The sequence below is a fragment of the Myxocyprinus asiaticus genome, chromosome 43 (genome assembly GCF_019703515.2).
Source record: "Myxocyprinus asiaticus isolate MX2 ecotype Aquarium Trade chromosome 43, UBuf_Myxa_2, whole genome shotgun sequence".
NCBI classification, from domain to species: domain Eukaryota; kingdom Metazoa; phylum Chordata; class Actinopteri; order Cypriniformes; family Catostomidae; genus Myxocyprinus; species Myxocyprinus asiaticus.
In genome coordinates, this window is record NC_059386.1 from 11,381,293 (window position 1) to 11,401,441 (window position 20,149).

Sequence of the window (20,149 nt, forward strand, 5' to 3'; positions counted from 1 at the left end):
ACTTGTCTTTTTGTTGTGCATCTGGCCATCCACTTCCCTCTCTATCCTGGACAGAGATTATTTTTTCAAAACAGTAATGCATGGAATATCCTTCATCTCTCTGAAACAATAGACTTTAGGAGAAAATAGAATTTCAGGAGAAATGTGTGTCTTTTTGCCTATTTTTAAAACCAAAATTTGACTTGCAAGTGTAAATGAACTTGTAAGAACTCAATAGCTCAGCAAATGGGGACAAACCCCACTGTATTGAGATTTCCACATGGTAGTACAACCATTTTCAATTGTTTTAATAAGAAACCTTTCTTAAGTACCAAATTAGCACTTTAGAATGCTTTTGTAAGGAACAGGTGACAGTATATGTTTGCCATCATGGGTAAAGAAAAAAATGGAATAAATATAACTTAAAACAATGATTTCAAACCATAATAATAATTGGCAATTAATGATTTTGACAGTATTTTTGAGCAATTTAATGCATCCTTGGTGAAAGGAAGCATCAGTTTCTTTCAAGAACAAAAATGTCTTTGAGTTCTTAAAATGGAAGCGCATATACTATATATAATGTAGTTTTTATAAAGTAACTTGTAACGTAATTACTTCAGTAGTTTTTCGGCAAGCTACTTACTCTTACTTGAGTCATAATATTTCTTAGTACTTCTAATTATACTCAAGTGAATTATTTCTTCAGTAGCAGTACTTTTACTTAAGAAAATCAGTACTCTTTCCACCACTGCTCAATTGCGACATTATATATTACAATTGTAACTTTATTTCTCATAACTGTGACTTTATTTCTTGTATTTGCGACTTTATATGTTGAAATTGTGACTATTTGTCTTGAAATTGTGACATTATATCGCAATTTCAACATTATATCGGATAGTTGAGACATTATATATCGCAACTGGGACTTTATATACCACTGATGCAACTTTGTATCTCAAAATTTGGACTTAAGTCTCACAACTGCAACATTACATCTCTCAATTTCAAATTTATATCTCGCAATTTAAGCTGTATATCTCACAGAAATAAAATTGCAATTGCGAAAAACTAAGTCAAAGTCAGAATTACCTTTTTTATTTCCCTCATCCCAGGTGGGATCTGGCTTCCATACTTCAGAGATCTTGATAAACGCAGTTAGGAACAAACATAGGACTTATTTTAGTGAAATGTAGTAATACAAGCAACATGACAGCAAGGAAGGAAGGAAAGAAAGAAAGAAAGAAAGAAAGAAAGAAATACAAATGTTCAGGAACAAGATATTTCTAGGCTCATTCTTACGATTTTTCCTTGCACTTGTTCTGAGCTGCCATCCAACAACATTTTGAAAGGCCTGTGATGGAATAGTTATGAAATTCACACCAGAATTTCAACCAAGCCCCATACTTTAGAGAAAAATGCATGAATCATTTAGGAGGATTGCAATGAACAAAACTCCTGGACTGAAGATGCTACTTTAATAAGTAGAGCTGGTAAGATCTAATCAAATGACAACAACATGACTAATTCACTGTAAAAATAAATAAATAAACAGTTGGAGACGTACTTGAATATTTTAATCAAATCAATTTTTAAGGAGTTTAAACTACATCCATTCTGGGATACAGCATGTCAAAAAATGAAGTTCAGAAAGTTAACAAACAAACAAAAAATAAAATATTGTTTAGTGAAAATTCTGCATTCAACGTTTCTCTGAAAATGGTGATCAGTGTTTCCACATCTAGTATGTCATGCTAATAACAGATGTACTTTCCTTGTTATGGCACATTCACTAAATTAGCATTTTAATGAAACCTTTTCAAATATCTAGATAATTACGGTAGAGGCTTGATATTTCTCACTCTTTTAGCAACTTGACAAATAAATAGGTAGGGGCAAAGATGAAAGCTCTGAGAGCAAAAAGTAGAGATTTGATCCATTAATTCATCTCTTTCTGCCAGGTGAATTGCCCCACTGAAGTGCAGCACCACTTTCATTATTTGCTCTGGAGCACAAAAGGTTGAGAGCCCAGACCAATGGTACAAAGCACCATCTCTAAACAAGATCTTTTCAACACACCCTCATGCAGATCAACAGCACAGAAATGGGGGAAATTGGAGGATGCATTGATTTGATTATGGTGCGTGATTCAGTTCAAAACACAGATTCAATATTGGAGGGGTTCTTCATATGTGCCCACAGTGTAATATGCACCACAGAACTGCACACTGACAGACTGGAAATCGAGCACATTTAATGGTACAGTCTTCAATACAGAAATATGCCCTTGCTAGACTTGTTCATTGCACAGATCTCATTTTCATATGCTTTAATGGATTATCTTGCAATTGAAGTTACCTGATATTATGTGTGTGCTATCTGCTCCCTTTGTGATTCATAGGCATGTTTGGTAGGTAAAGTTAGGTGATGTGTTGAAATTACTTTATAATTTCCATTTATATGAATCTGAATATGAATCTTTGTGGAAGTGAGTGGAATTTCTTCTCCACCTCTTTGATCTTAATCTCTGTTAAAATTATCAGATTAAATGCGATGGGGACGTTAATGAAGTCCATGAAGGTCAAACTACAATTAATGGTCAGAGAAATGTATTAGATAAAGGTCAAAGATAAAAAAAAAACTGCAGTCTTGGAAGGAGATGCCTATCCTCACTTTTATTAGATGATTGTTTGGAGTTTTTGTTTAACACATTGATTTTTGTATGATACATTACGAGACAAAAAAAAAAAAAGAAAAGAAAAGAAAAAGGTAAACCCATCCAATTTTAAAATTGTAGAAAAAGTGTCTAGTAATCAATAAATATATTGAAATGTATCTATTATAACAAAATGACATGTGAACAAAACAACATCAATATTTAGAATGTGACATTATTACATATTTCAAAAAATAAATAGAATATTGAACAATAAATATTCTATTAAATCTATGTAATACAATAAAATACCTGAACATGGACAATAAATATGTTATTTTATCAAACAGATACACAAAATGAGGCACACAGGTCCATACACAAACCATGTAAAACTAAATATGCTTAGAATAGAAAAGGAATAAAATACAGTAACCATCAAATACATAGAAATTGACCATAAAGACCACAAATACTTTTTCACATTCTATCCCTGTATGGAAAGCTTGAGATTATGTACTTCAAACACACCAGTTCAATATTATTTTACTAACACAGACTCAAATAAAAATGCACACTTTATGACACCTTTAGAAATCTTAATAAATGAATAAGTCAGCTTGATAATTATATACAAGTCCTTCAAATCCCATTATATACAATTAATGTTCACAGTGTTTAAATGTCAAACAGAGTCTGTTTTATAGTAGGAGAGAATTAATTCACTGTATTGCTCTGTTTTTAAAACTGTTTACTCATTCATTCCGGTGGGACTTGCAGACAGGCTGTTGGGTGTCAGGTAGGGTTGCTCCAATACCAATATTTTGGCTTTGGTATGATACCAGCCCTGGTACCTACTCAATACTAACTCGATACTTAGGCAACAAATAAAAAATAAAACAATCAGATTTTTAATTAAATTACTTGTCTAAACGAACTGCATAAAGTCTTATAGATACGAATTATGCCTTTTCTTTTTACATTTTTCTGGATTCCATGTTAAATATTTTAATTAAATGTTATGATCAAGTTGTGTTTAATCAAATACATACTGTACAGCTTTAATCAAATGAAAATATAATACTTTTCAACAGTATATACACAATATGTATATATTTTTTATATATATATAAAAAAGAAAAAAGATGCACAACAGAGCTTTACAGTATTAATGAAAACATTAAATGAAAACTATCTGATTACCTGAGGCAAAAGCATGCTGATATTCAGTACACTTGCTTATGTGATATTGCTTACAGATAATAATCTAATAATATAACCATTTAATATGATATTCTTTTTACTATGAGTATTACTGAGACAGCTTTGAATATTACACTTTTATACAGTAGTAATATGTTTCTGTCGTAATGTCTTCAATTTCACAAATCCAGAGTTGAATAGAGCTCTAGTTTCAGGGGGACTTTTATTTTGAAAGATCTTTGAAGTTCTTCCTGTTTGTGAAGGACTTATTATCTCAAGCTACCCGTGACTCGCGAGCTGAAATCTCCAAGCTGCAATGGAGAAAGAGTTCATTATAGAGTTCACAGCCGTTTATACACTCAACACACTGATTTGTGGCTCTGCAGATGGATACTATTGGACACACTGCATGAAAATCAAGCATTGGTAGTGTGTGTTCGTGTGCGTGGCTGTGTATGTTTGTGTGTGAAGGAGATGACGGCAGACAGGCGCCACTTATTTATACTGTGGCATGCAGTGCATGCGACTGTATATTATTTCATTAAATGACATCCATCTGCTGTTAAATGATCACACTTGGCCATATAGAGGCTTTTTTATTATTATTTTCAAATTGGTTTTGATTTCATCTCAAAACTCTCACATTACATTACATTTTGCTAATGACAGCATACTTAAATATGGTACCGAAATTAACAACAAGATGATATCGTACCATTTAAATTTTTTGGTATCGTGATATTTCGTTAGTATACTGTGCAACCATAGTGTCAGGTAACTGCGCTGATACTGACACAACTTCACTTCCAGCAGAACAGGAATCATCCTTGGATAAAGAGAGCTAGGAACCAAATCAAAACAAGTGAACAACAGTACATGCTGCATCTTTTATGGATTATTCATAGTAAAAGTAATCTTTTCTGTCTTGATATTTACCACTTGCTGGTCAATAAAGCTGGTGAGTAGTTTCCATGGTGAGCTTATGAACATGTCACTGTCCTGACTCTCTGGACTGGCAATCAGTAGAGGCTCCTCAGAAATGTCCTAAATGATGAACAAACCATGCTCAAGTTCAATATTTTAAAATGACAAAGTCAGTCTTTACAATCTAGACGTTTTTAAAGAAACTTTCCTTTAGCATTAGATGATGTTCTCTTTAAACACATTTTAATAACCATTGGCTAAGTTATGTCATAAGCAGGGGTTAAATTGGGGCAGAACTGTCCAGAACGGCATTCCGGCACCTCCAATTAAAAAAAATAATAAATATGTGTTAGGGTTCCAAAAGCTCCAATTTAACCCCTGGTCATAAAACCTATCATGTTGAAAATGTGGCTAAGAGCCAGGGCTGGTACTAGAATGCAATCTTTGGTTGGGCACTTGTATGTTTTGGAGGTTACAACGTTGATCATTTCGGCGTTGAGGCAAATCTAAGTGGGCAGTATTGAATTAACAAATTGTGTTAAAAATATTTACAATAAAAGTTACAGGGACGTAAGTGTTACTACGGGAAGTAATGAAGTAACTGCTCACTGACCAGGCGGCCCTCAAACAGCTTCTGTGTGTGTCTCATGATTAGACTCCTTTTCTTGTCTTTACATCGCTTGTTCTGGAACCAGACTCGAATGACCCGGTGGCTGAGGCCCGTCATTTCCACCAGCTGTTCTTTCACGAGGGCATCGGGTCTAGGATTAGCACTGTAACAGGTCTGTAGCATGCGGAGCTGGGACTCGGTGAGAACTGTCCTCACGCGGGTAGCCCTTTCTGACCTCCTCTGCTTTGACGACCAGGGAGGATTTAACTGTGATGCGGATTTTATGTCCACTGTGATAGACAGAGAGAGGCTTTCCCTCAAACCATGTAAACCAATATGCCTTTTCTCTCAAGTTAAACATTGCAAAAATTTCAAAAAATGGACTGTTTAGTATCCAGACTTACCTGACACATCAACAGTGTCCTGAGTTTTGAGATGTGGGTTATTTGAAGTACTCATTAATTTGTTGGAGAGCTTCTGATGGTCTGTACAGAGCAGTTGGCTGTCCTGCAGAACATACTCATCTCCAGGGAGTAATTGACGATTGCAGCTCTCACATAGAAAACACTGTGCATGATAAATGTTCATTCGTGTTCGTATGGCATACTCGTTTCTGGTGAAGGCTTTGTGGCATTTTGCACATTTAATGGTGAATAATCTAAAAGACAGAGAATAATGAAACAAGCATAGAGTCAGGAGATTTTTGAGTTGTTCCTGAATATTAGGTAAATATCATTACATTTTACAAAACAAACAATTTGTGTAATAACATGTAAACATTAAATAACCTATATTAAACATACTGTATACTGTATTAAGACATGACATTACAATTGTAAATATAATTAGCCTACATTAGTAATAATAGGCCTACTAACAAAGTCTATTTAGAAGTTACTAAATTAAATCTTTACATTTTAAATACACATTGTTCATTTACATTACTCAGTGCTTGTGTTATTACACTGTAAAATGTAAGAATATAATGCAAACTGTGAACAAATCCTATATTAAGGTGTTTTTAAAAATTAATTTAGGTTCAAACATCTATAACAGTAAAGAGTAAATATATAATTATTATAGAAATAACAATAACAGCTCATCAAAATATGTACACATTACGTTGCAACTTAAATAGTCAGTATTATTTAAATAGGTCCACACGTGAACACTGTACTTATACATAAATGTAATAAAAAAATTATCAGCATAGCGTTGCTCAGCATCCCTTAAAATAACACGCACCTACTGTAATGTTCTTTACAGAAGATTTTTCCATCTCTGATGAAGCACGTGCAGGACTCGTCCAGATACTGATGGCACTCTGCGCACTTCAGACACTCCGCGTGCCACTCCAGGTCAGGAAAAACCCGCAGGATGAAGCGATCCAGGATCTGATGCCCACAACCCACGCAGTATGAAGACAGCTTATTTCCTTTAAGAAAAAAAAAAAATTAATTATGCCGACATTATTTTTATTTTCCAATTTGTTCATTATTCGTAGGGACATTTGTAAAAGCAAGACAGATTTATATATATATATATATATATATATATATATATATATATATATATATATATATATATTATATTATACTAATTAAAGCTACTCAACCATATGTTGATATCTCAACTAACGCTAGTTTAACACTTTTTTTTTCTTTTCTTTTTTTTTTTTTTTTTTTTTTGACAACATACTTTTTAGTGGATCTTCCATGTTGGTCAGCGAAGTGTCGCTAAATATAATTAAACGCTCACACTTTATCGGGACGACAGTGGTACTCAAGTCTCGCTTCTGTGCATTTATGCATGCTATTTTGATGTGACGTAAACAATTGGCCACTGCGTAGAGCTCATGTAATATTAGATCTCATTACCCACCCTCTTTTTCTCCGACACGCCCACTGTGGCATCACCGTGGTGATTCATTACTAAACCATAAAGAAAATAATTTTTCAGAGAATGTATGAAGAGTAAATACAGTATATTATATTATCCAATAATTATGATTATTCTATTTTTGTGTTTAAGTAGGCTAGGTAACCAATTAAAGCAAATCTGCTAATGAATAGATAGCCTATATGTGTTTATATTGATATAAATATAATGTCTTTCAATCACTAGGCACTTAAAGGTGCACTCAGTAATTTTTTCCTGATTGAAAAAAAATTCATAGTTATTTTGCAATATATGCATAAAATCATGACCAGTCACATGAGATGGGAATCCAGTCAAATCAGTAACTTTATAAAAGCTGTTTTATTCTACATGGAGAGGGTCCACACATGAGGGCTGACATGATAGAATCACATGACCAGCCGAATACTGCTGGCTTAATCTCAATAACTGCCCTGTCATTGAACACTTTCACTTATGAATCAAATTAATCATGGCTGACTATGAATATTGAATTTCTACAATAGCATTACTGAAAACTATTATGTTTGAATGATGCTGCATCCAAGCCGCTAGGTGTCAGTGTAACAGAGTGCACCTTTAAGAATCGAAAGTGCATACAACTAGGCCAGTGGCCAAGGTAATATTTTAAAGCCCCCTTCCACAGAAACTAAGAGTGTCTGTCAACAGATTACAATAATTAATCACGCTTAATTTTGTCCAGAAGTTTCAGGAATTGTCAGTTAAAAAGTTGTAGACCTCTGTCTTGATTTTTTAGTAGTTTGTAGCATTTCAGTTACGTTTATTTTAATATATTATTGAATAATCATCTTGCGGCCCCCTTGGAAGTTTGTTGAGGCCCCAACCACCTAGTTGAGAGCAACTGAACTATTGTAAGCATAGCTTACATGCAGCTTTTCTTGACCACATGAACACAAATATAAAACATTTATTTAACTTTTTTTAAAAACTGGACAAATAATTTAAAGTTGCAAAGCACAGCAGGTTTAGTCTTGACTGTGCTACCTTTATGTGCTTCTGAGTTTTGTCTCCACACTTTATTTTATTTTATACTTAATGAAATATAATTATACTATAACCAATTTGTAGTAATGTAGTTTCAGAGTTACGACACTTTTTGAGCACTAAAGTTTTCCATGACCTTTTCAGTTGTTTGTGATTACAGCATGAGGATATTTTCATATCTAGGAACCAATGCTAAAAAATTATGTATTTAACAGGTCATACTTATTACTCATGCAGACTTCTCCCTTGAGGAAGACCACTTTGTGTCCCATAGGAAACAGTTAAAGGAATAGTTCACCAAACATGAAAATGTTCTCATCATTTACTGAGCCTCATGTCATCCAAGATGTGTATGACATTCTTTCTTCTGCTGAACGCTGAACACAAACGAAGATTTTTAGAAGAATATCTCAGCTCTGTGTGTCCTTACAATGCAAGTGAACAGTGGCCAGACTGTTGACGCCCCAAAAAGCACATAAAAGCAGAAGTGATCCAATCGGTTTGGGGTGAGAACAGACCAAAATATTCTCCTTTCTCACTATAAATCTTAACTTTCAGAATGTACATAATACATACAGTAATATTAGGTATTCATTTCTAGGACTTATCCAGGGCTGAAATCATCAGGTTTTCCATGACTGTAGGGACCTTTTTTTTATTTGCTCGGACCTACAGAGTTCTCGGGTCCATTTATCTAGTTATACATATTTAGTAGTATCATAAAATAAAAATAACAATGGTAGGACTTTGAATAAGAAGGTTAGACACCAGTTTGATAGTGATCGATGTAGTTTAAAAAAGTAAGAATTACTCTATTGCTTCACAACAGCTTTGTCAACTAAGCCAGATAGTTTATCAAACCTATACATATGTATTTCTGTGTTCTATGCATTTCTTACAGAGATAGAATAAGAAGGTGCTGGCGTCACATCATATGCGTCATTGCGTCATCAATGTCCGCCATATTGACTAAGGAAACAAGAGTGGAGTTGGAGGAGCGTCCCGGACCCGGATGCTTGTAAATATCCACGTCAACAGAGAGTATATTGATGAAACAGTTATAGGGGCCAGAAACAGTGCTAATATAGTCATTATCGGCGACGGCTGATGTGTAATTGAAAGGCTGCTGAACACGCTGGTGTTTTTTGGCTTGTGTAAACAATGACTTCCTTAACACAGAGAAACTCGGGCCTGGTGCAGAGACGGACCGAGGCCTCGCGTTCCGCCGCTGCCACCGATAAGGAGAGAGGCCCCGGGGAAGATGAGTTCGACTCCCGCCGCGGAGAAGAGGAAGAAGACGACAAGGGAGACTCCAAAGAGACTCGACTGACTTTGATGGAAGAGGTGCTGCTGCTCGGACTGAAGGATCGAGAGGTTTGACGCAACTTTGACGTTGTTTGGTAGTCAAATGGTTGCGAGGCTGCGGCTGGTAAAGAGGACTAGATAAATCCTGTAAGACGAGAGATTAAGTGTCTTTTGAACAACTGATCCGGAAGACCTTCACGGCTCTCTTACGGTCGAGCCTGATCGAGTGTCCGAATCGTGCTTATAGTAAAAAAACAGGCAAATGCCTCAAGCTGTTTTAAGTTTACAATGTGTTCTGTCACAAGCTAAACTGCCTTTCTAGTCTGTGCAACGAGCTCAATTATCTCCATGATCTCACATAATTTCACACTTTGATGTCAGACATCATTGTCTTGTAAATGTTAACCACCGTTTAGTTTAGAGAAGGGTGCCATTTTATTCATATTAAGCATATCAATAAAAATACAATTATATTTTGAGGTCTACAGATTATTAGAATAACAATTTTGTCCGTTTCTTGTTTAGGGTTACACGTCATTTTGGAATGATTGCATCTCTTCAGGACTGAGAGGATGTATGCTTATTGAGCTGGCTATAAGGGGACGTCTGCAATTGGAGGCATCTGGAATGAGGAGGAAAAGCTTGCTCGCCAGAAAGGTGTGTGAATTTGGGGCATTTCTTATCAGATCATGCTCTTTCTTTAACACTGTGCTTTACGCTTTATCAGGTTATATGTAAATCTGACACCCCTACTGGAGATATGTTGCTGGACGAGGCATTGAAACATATTAAAGAGACCCAACCGCCAGAGACAGTCCAGAGCTGGATTGAGTTGCTAAGTGGTAAGTTACAGTAAAATTTTTGGCACCTGTATATACTAGGTCCACCCATACTTTTATCATTTGAATTTAGGAGATATAGGGTGGGATTTTATCCATCAGGAATTGGTTGGATAGTGAAACTTGGGTGTTTCATACTAGAATTATATAGTGATTATTTGAATATACGTTTTTCTGTGAAGTGATTTTTAAAAAATTTTAGTGACAGCTTAAAATGACTCGTGTTTATTACTTATGAGTAACAATTGCTAAAAAAAAAAAATACATACGCTGTCCTCAAATCATCAGTCTCACAGTATTGTATTTGGAAACTGCAACATTACAACAACAACAAAACAAAAAAAATGGGTATTGGTATCAACAAGTACCAAAAAGGAAGTATCGGGGAAAAAATTGTTTCAAGACATTCCTAATAAAAATTTAAATAGTAAATACATATGTTTTTCTTGTTTTGCTATGCTTTTAAATATTTAATCAGTTAGATATTGCTCTTTGTAAGTGCTTGGGCTGAGTAAAAAACACAAAACAGCATGAAAACATCAGTTTGTCCATCGAGCGTGTTATTAATACATTTGTTAACTAAGAAGTACAATAGTTGAAATCTATTCATTCGAAAAGATTCGTACCAAGGGTAATCCGCCCACCCATCTCAAAAATCATTATCTAGAAATCATGAACGACTGGGAATTAGGGATGTGAAAGTTACCCAACATGTAATAGTTGGCACATTGTCAAAAATGAGTAACAGGTAAGCCAGGTCGACTGAAAAAATTAAATGCATATATTTTGCAAAAGCGCTTCATTAAAACGTACTTGAAAAGTAGTGTTTACAGTAATTTGAGCATAGCCTTTGTAAAAAAATAAAATAAAATGCCAGATATAAAATTTGTAAATAAGAAATCTTATTTCTAGTATTTCCAATACGACTTGAAACAGTAGTAGGTCAAAAAGTATGGGAACCCTGATCAAAAGTACATGGGATCTGTTTTGAGTTCATGTTGATTTTAGTCTAGAAAATGCTCAAAGATTGTGTGCTTGATTTAAATGTGCTGTAGATAACAAAAAACATGTTGTGTGGTCTAGTTATTCTAGCCATTTCATGAGGCCCCTTTCATGTTCTGTAGGTGAAACATGGAATCCGTTAAAGCTGCACTACCAGTTGCGAAATGTGCGAGAGCGTTTGGCTAAGAACTTGGTGGAGAAGGGTGTCCTCACCACTGAGAAACAAAACTTCCTGCTTTTTGACATGACCACCCACCCGCTCACCAACAACACAATCAAGCAGCGGCTGGTGCGCAAGGTCCAGGAAGCTGTCCTGGAGAAATGGGTAAACGAGCCCCAGCGGATGGATAAGCGCATGCTGGCCCTGCTGTTCCTGGCACATTCCTCTGATGTTCTAGAAAACGCCTTCGCTCCTCTTCTGGATGACCAGTATGATCTGGCCATGAAAAGGGTGCGGTTGCTTCTGGATCTCGACCCCGAGGGAGAGGCTGCCAAGTCGGGCGCCAATGAGCTGTTGTGGGCGGTGGTGGCCGCTTTCACCAAATGAACCTCCAGAGTAGTGAGAAAGGGACTCAACTTTCTGCTAATGGCATCTGACTCAGACCACAGGCCCCAAGCTTGGTTAATTCGGAATAATATTGGTGATGGAAATACAAATTATGAAGGAGATTATGATGCTGAGTGTGATGATGAAACATTGCAAAGGACAGCTTTTTCTTATAGTCACGGATCTATCTCTGACCTTCACAAAGGTGTTGCTCTGTCTTCTTTTACATGGCCAATAGTTGCTACATGATTGCAATTCACTGTGAGGCTTGTAGTTCATGCACTTAGATCATAAACAGAGTTCATGTAAGAACAACAGTGAGGGTGTTGAAGGAGGTGGTTTGTAAAGAGTCTTTTGGCCCTGTAATTGACTAGGCAACGACTCTAATTGTAATTCACATCCTGGTATAATTCTACTGTAATCTCAGTCTCCATTTAGCTTTCAATAAGAAGATCAGCCACTACTTCAGAATACCCAGGCATGATGATCTGTGGCCTCTCCTTGACACGGTTAAGAAATGAAAAGGTCCGGTTTCGATTGCTTTTAAATATTCAACAGGAAATGTTCCATTACCTTCTGCTTCCTGAAATTGGGAAGATCTTGAGTTGAAAGAAAATAAATCATTTCACAATTCAAAAGACTGAAATGAAAGCATCCGTTATTCTCCAGTGCTTTTAAAGGTATCATTCCTTGCTAGCCTTCTTTCCAGAATTTATTTCCACCTTTCAAGAATGTTCAAAGAAAACAATGTTCTAATGTGTGCTAAATCAGTTTGAAATGAAAGACATTTGCTTGGTGTTTCACACCACCCTATGTATAGTATGTATATAACTTAAAAGCATTGATGGATATTGTTATTTTACAGACAGCCTTTTTGTTCTATATTCAACTGATCAGGAAATCCAGTTTATCTCTCAAGTGTGGATCATGTTGCAAAAGCCCAAGATTCACAGCTACTGGGTTGTACTTACTAGTTTGTGACAATTTGTGGCTGTGGTTTTATACCCTAAGTAGCCGTTCACACCGAACAAATTTCTGCATCCGTATGCGCTGTTTTCTAAATAATTATTCTATATAAGCATGCGTTAGATGGCCGTCTTTGACCGTCGCTCCTCGTCCCGGTGTTTTACAGCATCTCGCCCATGAGCACTGTCTGAAGTTAAAAGAACTTCAGCTTTAAAAAACGCATCCCTAGACACCTAAGTTCTGCTCTATTCGTTGCACCGTGTCTAGCTTTTTTAGTGCAAGAATGCGTTCGGTCTGAACGGTCCTGAACATACTCTACACAAGTATGTGAACGCTGTTGTTTCTAGCTACGTAAGCTTGATTTCATTGGTAGTTGTTTCAAAATGTGTAAGAGTGCAATACATAACGCAAGTATGCGTTGCATTGCCAATGTTGCCACAAGGGGAGCTATAGTGAGATAAGTGTGAGATGTCCATTTCTATAGTGAGTTTTCTCTTTCAAGTCAACTACTGTCATGGTGGGGCAACAATTTAAAGAGAATATTGCTGAGCAAGTAAGGTAAAATCAATATATTTTAGGAACTTACGAAAATAACACATCTAGACTCATGAAACAGACTTTTGTAAAGGTAAACCTATCGCCCCCTTGAGTACAGAGGTTTGTTCCCGCCATGGTAACGCAAGAACGCCGGACCGCGAGTTGACAATGTGGTGGCCAAGCGCTCGCATCTGCGTTCACGTACTTGCGAAGAGTATTTTGGCCGTAATACGCCACAAGGAAATGTGCTCTCTTATATACCCTAAGTCCAACTTTAAGACTTAAGTCTCATGAGTTTCATTGATTTCAAGAGAATGGCCAAACATTATTAGAGCTTGCAGTGGCCCAACATAAAGGAAGGCATGTATTATTGGGGCCTTTCTATTTTCGTCATTGCATTTAAGTAACTGTTTCTTACATATCATTTGTTAATGTCATAATCCTCTCATTATTATTCAAATTTTTATACAATCATTTAAACATGTTTATTTTGTTCCTTTCTTTAGCTATTAGCTCAGTATTTCTCTCAATCGTCTGTCATGTTTTGCCATGTCTGGTGTTTATTTGTTGTCTCCTGTCCTGAAAGAGGATGGGTAAAGAATGGGATAGGGACATACCCTTCCTGAGTTTAAGCAGATGTTTGACCATGTTGTTTTACTGTTAGTACACAATACTTACTGAGCTGTAAAAGTAGAGAAGTGTGGAATGGATGCCCAGATTTATACATCTGCTTTTTACCATATAATAAAGAATTATTGAAGTGCCTGGTAGACATATGAATATTAACTGTACTCATTTTTTTAAGATGTATTTTTTTAGATGTTTGGTTCAAGAAATAAGTTGGCATTTTATTTGTAAACATTATGACTGCTAGTATGGTAAACTATGGATGAATTTGGTATTATAATGCAATCAAGTTCCATTAATATTGGACAACCAGAAATTGACCAAAGATGTTTGGTTTTGTTTTTTTTTTTTCAGTTGTTTTATTATTGGAGTCCTAAAAAAAAAAAAAAAAAACTTTTTTTATGTAAAATTATTTGTTTAAAGTGTGTTTGTGCAGTCTTTTTAAAAAACTAAATGACACTTGCTATGAAAATGTATCTAATGCAAAAACACCCTTACAAAAATCTAGAGTGCTGACCAACTTACTGCATATTTTCCCCTCATTTTCACATGCAAATGAGCTTTGTGGCAAACTCTTCATTGTCCCTACAAACTTCTGGCAAACATTTGCGGCAAATCGCAAGCTCATTTGCATGTGAAAATGAGTGGGAAATTTGTGGCAAGCTTGTCAGAACTCTAGATTTAAAAGTGTTTTTTTTTCTTTTTGTAAGAGCATTTTTAAGTGTGGCAAAATTCTTTCCAGCAAGTCAGTCCATTGGCGGCCATCTTTGGAGTGCTCTCGGGAAGCTATTTCCAGTCATGAAAGTGGAGCTCCTATCTACAGGTGCATCTCAATAAATTAGAATGTCGTGGAAAAGTTCATTTATTTCAGTAATTCAACTCAAATTGTGAAACTCGTGTATTAAATAAATTCAAAGCGCACAGACTGAAGTAGTTTAAGTCTTTGGTTCTTTTAATTGTGATGATTTTGGCTCACATTTAACAAAAACCCACCAATTCACTATCTCAACAAATTAGAATATGGTGACATGCCAATCAGCTAATCAACTCAAAACACCTGCTAAGGAGAAGAAGAACTGGACTGTTGCCCAGTGGTCCAAAGTCCTCTTTTCAGATGAGAGCAAGTTTTGTATTTCATTTGGAAACCAAGGTCCTAGAGTCTGGAGGAAGGGTGGAGAAGCTCATAGCCCAAGTTGCTTGAAGTCCAGTGTTAAGTTTCCACATTCTGTGATGATTTGGGGTGCAATGTCATCTGCTGGTGTTGGTCCATTGTGTTTTTTGAAAACCAAAGTCACCGCACCGTTTACCAAGAAATTTTGGAGCACTTCATGCTTCCTTCTGCTGACCAGCTTTTTAAAGATGCTGATTTCAGTTTCCAGCAGGATTTGGCACCTGCCCACACTGCCAAAAGCACCAAAAGTTGGTTAAATGACCATGGTGTTGGTGTGCTTGACTGGCCAGCAAACTCACCAGACCTGAACCCCATAGAGAATCTATGGGGTATTGTCAAGAGGAAAATGAGAAACAAGAGACCAAAAAATGCAGATGAGCTGAAGGCCACTGTCAAAGAAACCTGGGCTTCCATACCACCTCAGCAGTGCCACAAACTGATCACCTCCATGCCAAGCCGAATTGAGGCAGTAATTAAAGCAAAAGGAGCCCCTACCAAGTATTGAGTACATATACAGTAAATGAACATACTTTCCAGAAGGCCAACAATTCACTAAAAATGTTTTTTTTATTGGTCTTATGATGTATTCTAATTTGTTGAGATAGTGAATTGGTGGGTTTTTGTTAAATGTGAGCCAAAATCATCACAATTAAAAGAACCAAAGACTTAAACTACTTCAGTCTGTGTGCACTGAATTTCTTTAATACATGAGTTTCACAATTTGAGTTGAATTACTGAAATAAATGAACTTTTCCACGACATTCTAATTTATTGAGATGCACCTGTACTTGAATGGGGGAACACTGAAATCTCAAAAACGGCTGGTCATGATTACTAACAAAGAACATATTCCAAATCAGCAGTAAAATCTGACAACACCTCGAATTATGCTTAACCCTCAATTTCTCCCATTTATTTTAATAGAAGTGGCCTGTTTCTGCTAAATAGTCTCTGGTGTGGCTTAAGTGTCCAAATACTTTTTGGGGACAGTGTAGCTGGATTCACAGAATGTATCCTCCTGAGTTGCCTTCAATGAAACAACCTCAAGCAGTCAAGGAAAGTTTGTGGTTGTAATAAATACGTGACTGGTCGATGCTGTGATTGGCTGCTGCAATAATCAATCACGCATTCGGTCCACTTGAGATTTGAGGCAGTTCGACATGAATAAATCCCTGCACAATGTCAACATCAACTATAATATACTTACATTTATATTTAATACATTTGGATACTTATGCTGGGTTGGCAATGCTTTTACTTAGGGTGGCATTTGCCACCTGATGCCACCCGGTAGATCCGCCCCGGTTGTATATTCATGAATTGTGTGTGATGCAGTCAAAGATAATCTAAGCAGGCAATTTCTTTTTTGTAGTTTTAGTTACATTTTAATTGGTTTCAGAAACAAATAACATCTAAGTCAGATATAGCTACATTTCACCATTAGCAGTGCATTCTTGTGCTTATTCATACACTTACAGTACCCGTATCATAATGAAAATTTAAGTAGATAATTATTTGCATATGTATTCAATTTTAACAAAGGCAAAAAATAAAAATAGTGCATGAGCTTTCACCCAGCAAGAGTTTATCAGAAAGAAGGTCAATGCTGCGTTGTGCTGTTTATGAGAAAATAATGTCCAGTGTAATAGAATGAGCTCTGTGTGATATTTGACGATCGTGGATGGATGGACGGATGGATGGATGGATGGATGGAGACCCTCCACGACACACAGTCCAAAACTCCTCTCACAGGCATCTTGTGCTCTCCAAAATATACATGGCCATGATGTAATGTGCAAATATGGTGTCCAGTGTGTTTCTATGTCCACAAGGGGCTCCGATTCTTCATCTTTGCCATAATTCTCCGTGTTAATCTTTTGTTGTTGTTATCGTTGTTGTTTCTGGAAGACGACACACATGTTGGAAATCCTCTTCAGACGCGTGTCTAAATCGGCAGCGTATAGGTTAATGCCACAGCTTTCTCCAATTCCTCTAATAGTGTTTTTCAGCTTTTACCGTCTTTTTCTAATTTCTTCAATGTTACTATGAGTTCCAGTAACTTGTATTTCCAGTTCAACAGATCTCCAACTCTGCGCAACTCGCGCGCACATTCGATGACAATAGTTTGCTCTGTAAATGTCAAAATCGAAAGTTAATTAAAAGGTAGAAATATACATTATTTATACATATACTTGTTAATTTAAGCTGTATTGATTTATAAAACTTATTTGACCGAGTCGGTTTTACCTGTTTTCGCCATATTCAGATCTGATCGTATCACTACGCGTCCCGTCCGTGTTTCACCAACGTATTTCCAGTTAAAGACTAGATGAATTCACTGCTCCAGTTCTTTTAAAGCACATGATTGCTGTAAAGCTTCCTTCTTCCTTATACTTAGAAGCCGGAGCTTAAATAGAAGTCTATGACGTGGTAACCAATGTGACAATGTCAGAATCCCCGTCCACGTCATGTTTGACGATATTCCATATTTGTTTACATTGGCGCCTCACCAGAGAAAGGCTATCCCTATTGAACTGATAAGCCGACCACCGTATGCACTTACATAAGAAGTTAGTTACCTGCGCACACGTTATACATTTTGAAAATGAAGATAACAGTGAAAGTAACTGAAGAATCTGTACTTGTTTGTTGGAACACTCAAATGACCTTCAAATCATAACAGCACTCGGTGACTGTAGAACTAAACATTTCAGCGCTGTAATACGTCTATCGCAATATATGGTTTAGATCATGATTATTTTGTGTTATCTTTTTAATAAGACACTTTCAAATATCATATAATACCCCCATCTATACTCATTGTAAGGTGTATATATTTCTGTCATGCATAATGCGGAGTTTCCATCAACATCAGGTGATCAAATGTTAAAATTCCAAAAAGAAGTCATTCCATTTACAGTAAACCATTTGCTTGTTCAGGCTTGTTGTCGACCTGCTTCACTCAGGTGACTATTCACTGCTTAGTGTTTCTTCTCAATGTTGATTGGCTGAGGTGAGCAGCAATGGCAATGTCATTTGCATTACCTTATCTTTTGTTATTCTAACAAAAACTGGCTCACAAACAGTCCATTGTGTTCATTTCTATAGGAATCTGTATGCACAGTATTTGTTTTCCACAAAGACAGATTATTATGTCATTATCATGTGTGTAGGTAACATTTATCTATGTTTGGAAGAATCATAAACACAGAAGGGTATCTGTTACAGATACTAATTGACCTAATGTAGGCTTACAGTTTTATGGTGTTTTTTTTAGAATTCAGGACTTCAGGTTTATGGTATTTTCTCAAATTGTAGGCTAATAAATAAAAGTAAAACTGTATTTAAGAACCTGTTAAATGTGATTAGTTGGCTCAACAAGCATAATGTAAGAAAAAAAATTGCTTCTACTCTGAAAAGTACATATTTATAAAATTTTTAGCTTTACTTAATATGCATAAATGTGTACAACACAAAATATTTATTATAACGTGAACTTAGAGAGATATATAAAGTAAAAGAATAATTGTGAGTTCCTTGAACTTCTTTGGATTAAAATCCATAAAATTAAGATTTTAAATACTACTAACTCAAACAATCAAGTTGTGGGGAACACCCATAAGCCGTTGCGCTTGAATAATTTAAGCAAGTTTGTTTGGTCAAAAGGAACTCATTGGGGGTTTTAATTAGCTGTTATTAAGAATTCATAGAGATTTAAGCTTGTTTTAGTATTATTGCTGTTATTTTACTGTAATTAGTTGTTTTGTTTTAAGTCACCTTTAGGGTATCGGGGCCTGGTTTGCTCAGCAAGTATTGACGCTGACTACCGATCCTGGAGTTGCGAGTGGGAATCCAGGGCATGCTGAGTGACTCCAGCCAGGTCTCCTAAGCAATCAAATTGGCCCAGTTGCTGGGGAGGGTAGAGTCACATGGGGTAACCTCCTCGTGGTCGTGATTAGTGGTTCTTGCTCTTAATGGGGCTCGTGGAAATTTGTGCGTGGATCGCGGAGAGTAGCATGAGCCTCCACATGCCGTGAGTCTACGCGGTGTCATGCACAGCGAGTCACGTGATAAGATGCGTGGATTGACTGTCTCAGAAGCGGAGGCAACTGAGACTTGTCCTCCGCCACCCGGATTGAAGTGAATAACCGCACCACCACGAGGACCTACTAAGTAGTGGGAATCCTACTAAGTAATGGGAATTTGGCGTTCCAAATTGGGAAAAAGGGGATTTAAAAAAAAAAGTCGCCTTTAAGGTGATTAGTGTTCCCTTTAATGAAGTTGGATCCTGATCAGTCCATGTAATTATGCATGCTTATGTGAATGTGTGTAGCTGAAGTGCAGCTTTATCTGCACTTCTTTGGGGAATCAATCTTTTTAAGTTAATAAAGTTGAGTGAACTGATACATTTGTGTATATCTAACAAAGGATTTCTAATTATGCTGACATAAAATGACCATAAGCTGAACTTACTTAAAAAGCATGATGCAAAATTGCTACATATATATTTTAAATAAATCCAACACATAATTTTTTTTCAGTGTGTTAGATCAAAATGTCAAACCATCTTAATTGTGATACATTCAAAGTTTTCTTGATGGCGCTAAGACAGCTATACCGTTTAATGAAGAAGAAATGTGAACATACAGTAATGTAATTTTCTTTTTTCAATTAAATCATACATTTAAGTATAGAGAACATGTCAAAGTAATGAGGAGGAAGTAGGTTAGATACTAGTTTTCTTAAACACCACAAAAAGACACAATTATTTCATGTATTGAGTTAGATGTGAGGAAAGTCTGCCAATGTTGTGCTATTCTGTGTAGCACCTGGTGCTCTGTATAGCCAAGTTTACTGA

At 36.2% G+C, this 20,149-nt stretch overlaps 2 protein-coding genes across 2 annotated transcripts; one reads left to right on the forward strand and one right to left on the reverse strand.

Annotated features, from left to right (window-relative positions):
- Positions 1 to 4,115: 4,115 nt before the first annotated feature.
- LOC127433218 (insulin gene enhancer protein isl-1-like) lies at positions 4,116 to 7,304 on the reverse strand. Its single transcript, XM_051684938.1, has 7 exons — positions 7,253 to 7,304; positions 6,621 to 6,810; positions 5,780 to 6,033; positions 5,379 to 5,665; positions 4,778 to 4,885; positions 4,597 to 4,682; positions 4,116 to 4,152 (listed from the first exon to the last, which is right to left on the reverse strand). The coding sequence occupies exons 1-7, from the start codon at positions 7,302 to 7,304 to the stop codon at positions 4,116 to 4,118; spliced, it is 1,014 nt and encodes a 337-aa protein (XP_051540898.1).
- A 1,961-nt stretch (positions 7,305 to 9,265) lies between these two features.
- Positions 9,266 to 14,279, forward strand: LOC127433478 (Golgi phosphoprotein 3-like). The gene is made up of 4 exons (XM_051685426.1): positions 9,266 to 9,671; positions 10,128 to 10,259; positions 10,330 to 10,444; positions 11,566 to 14,279. Exons 1-4 carry the CDS (start codon positions 9,459 to 9,461, stop codon positions 11,988 to 11,990), a joined length of 885 nt encoding a protein of 294 aa, XP_051541386.1. The 5' UTR covers positions 9,266 to 9,458; the 3' UTR covers positions 11,991 to 14,279.
- Positions 14,280 to 20,149: the final 5,870 nt, after the last annotated feature.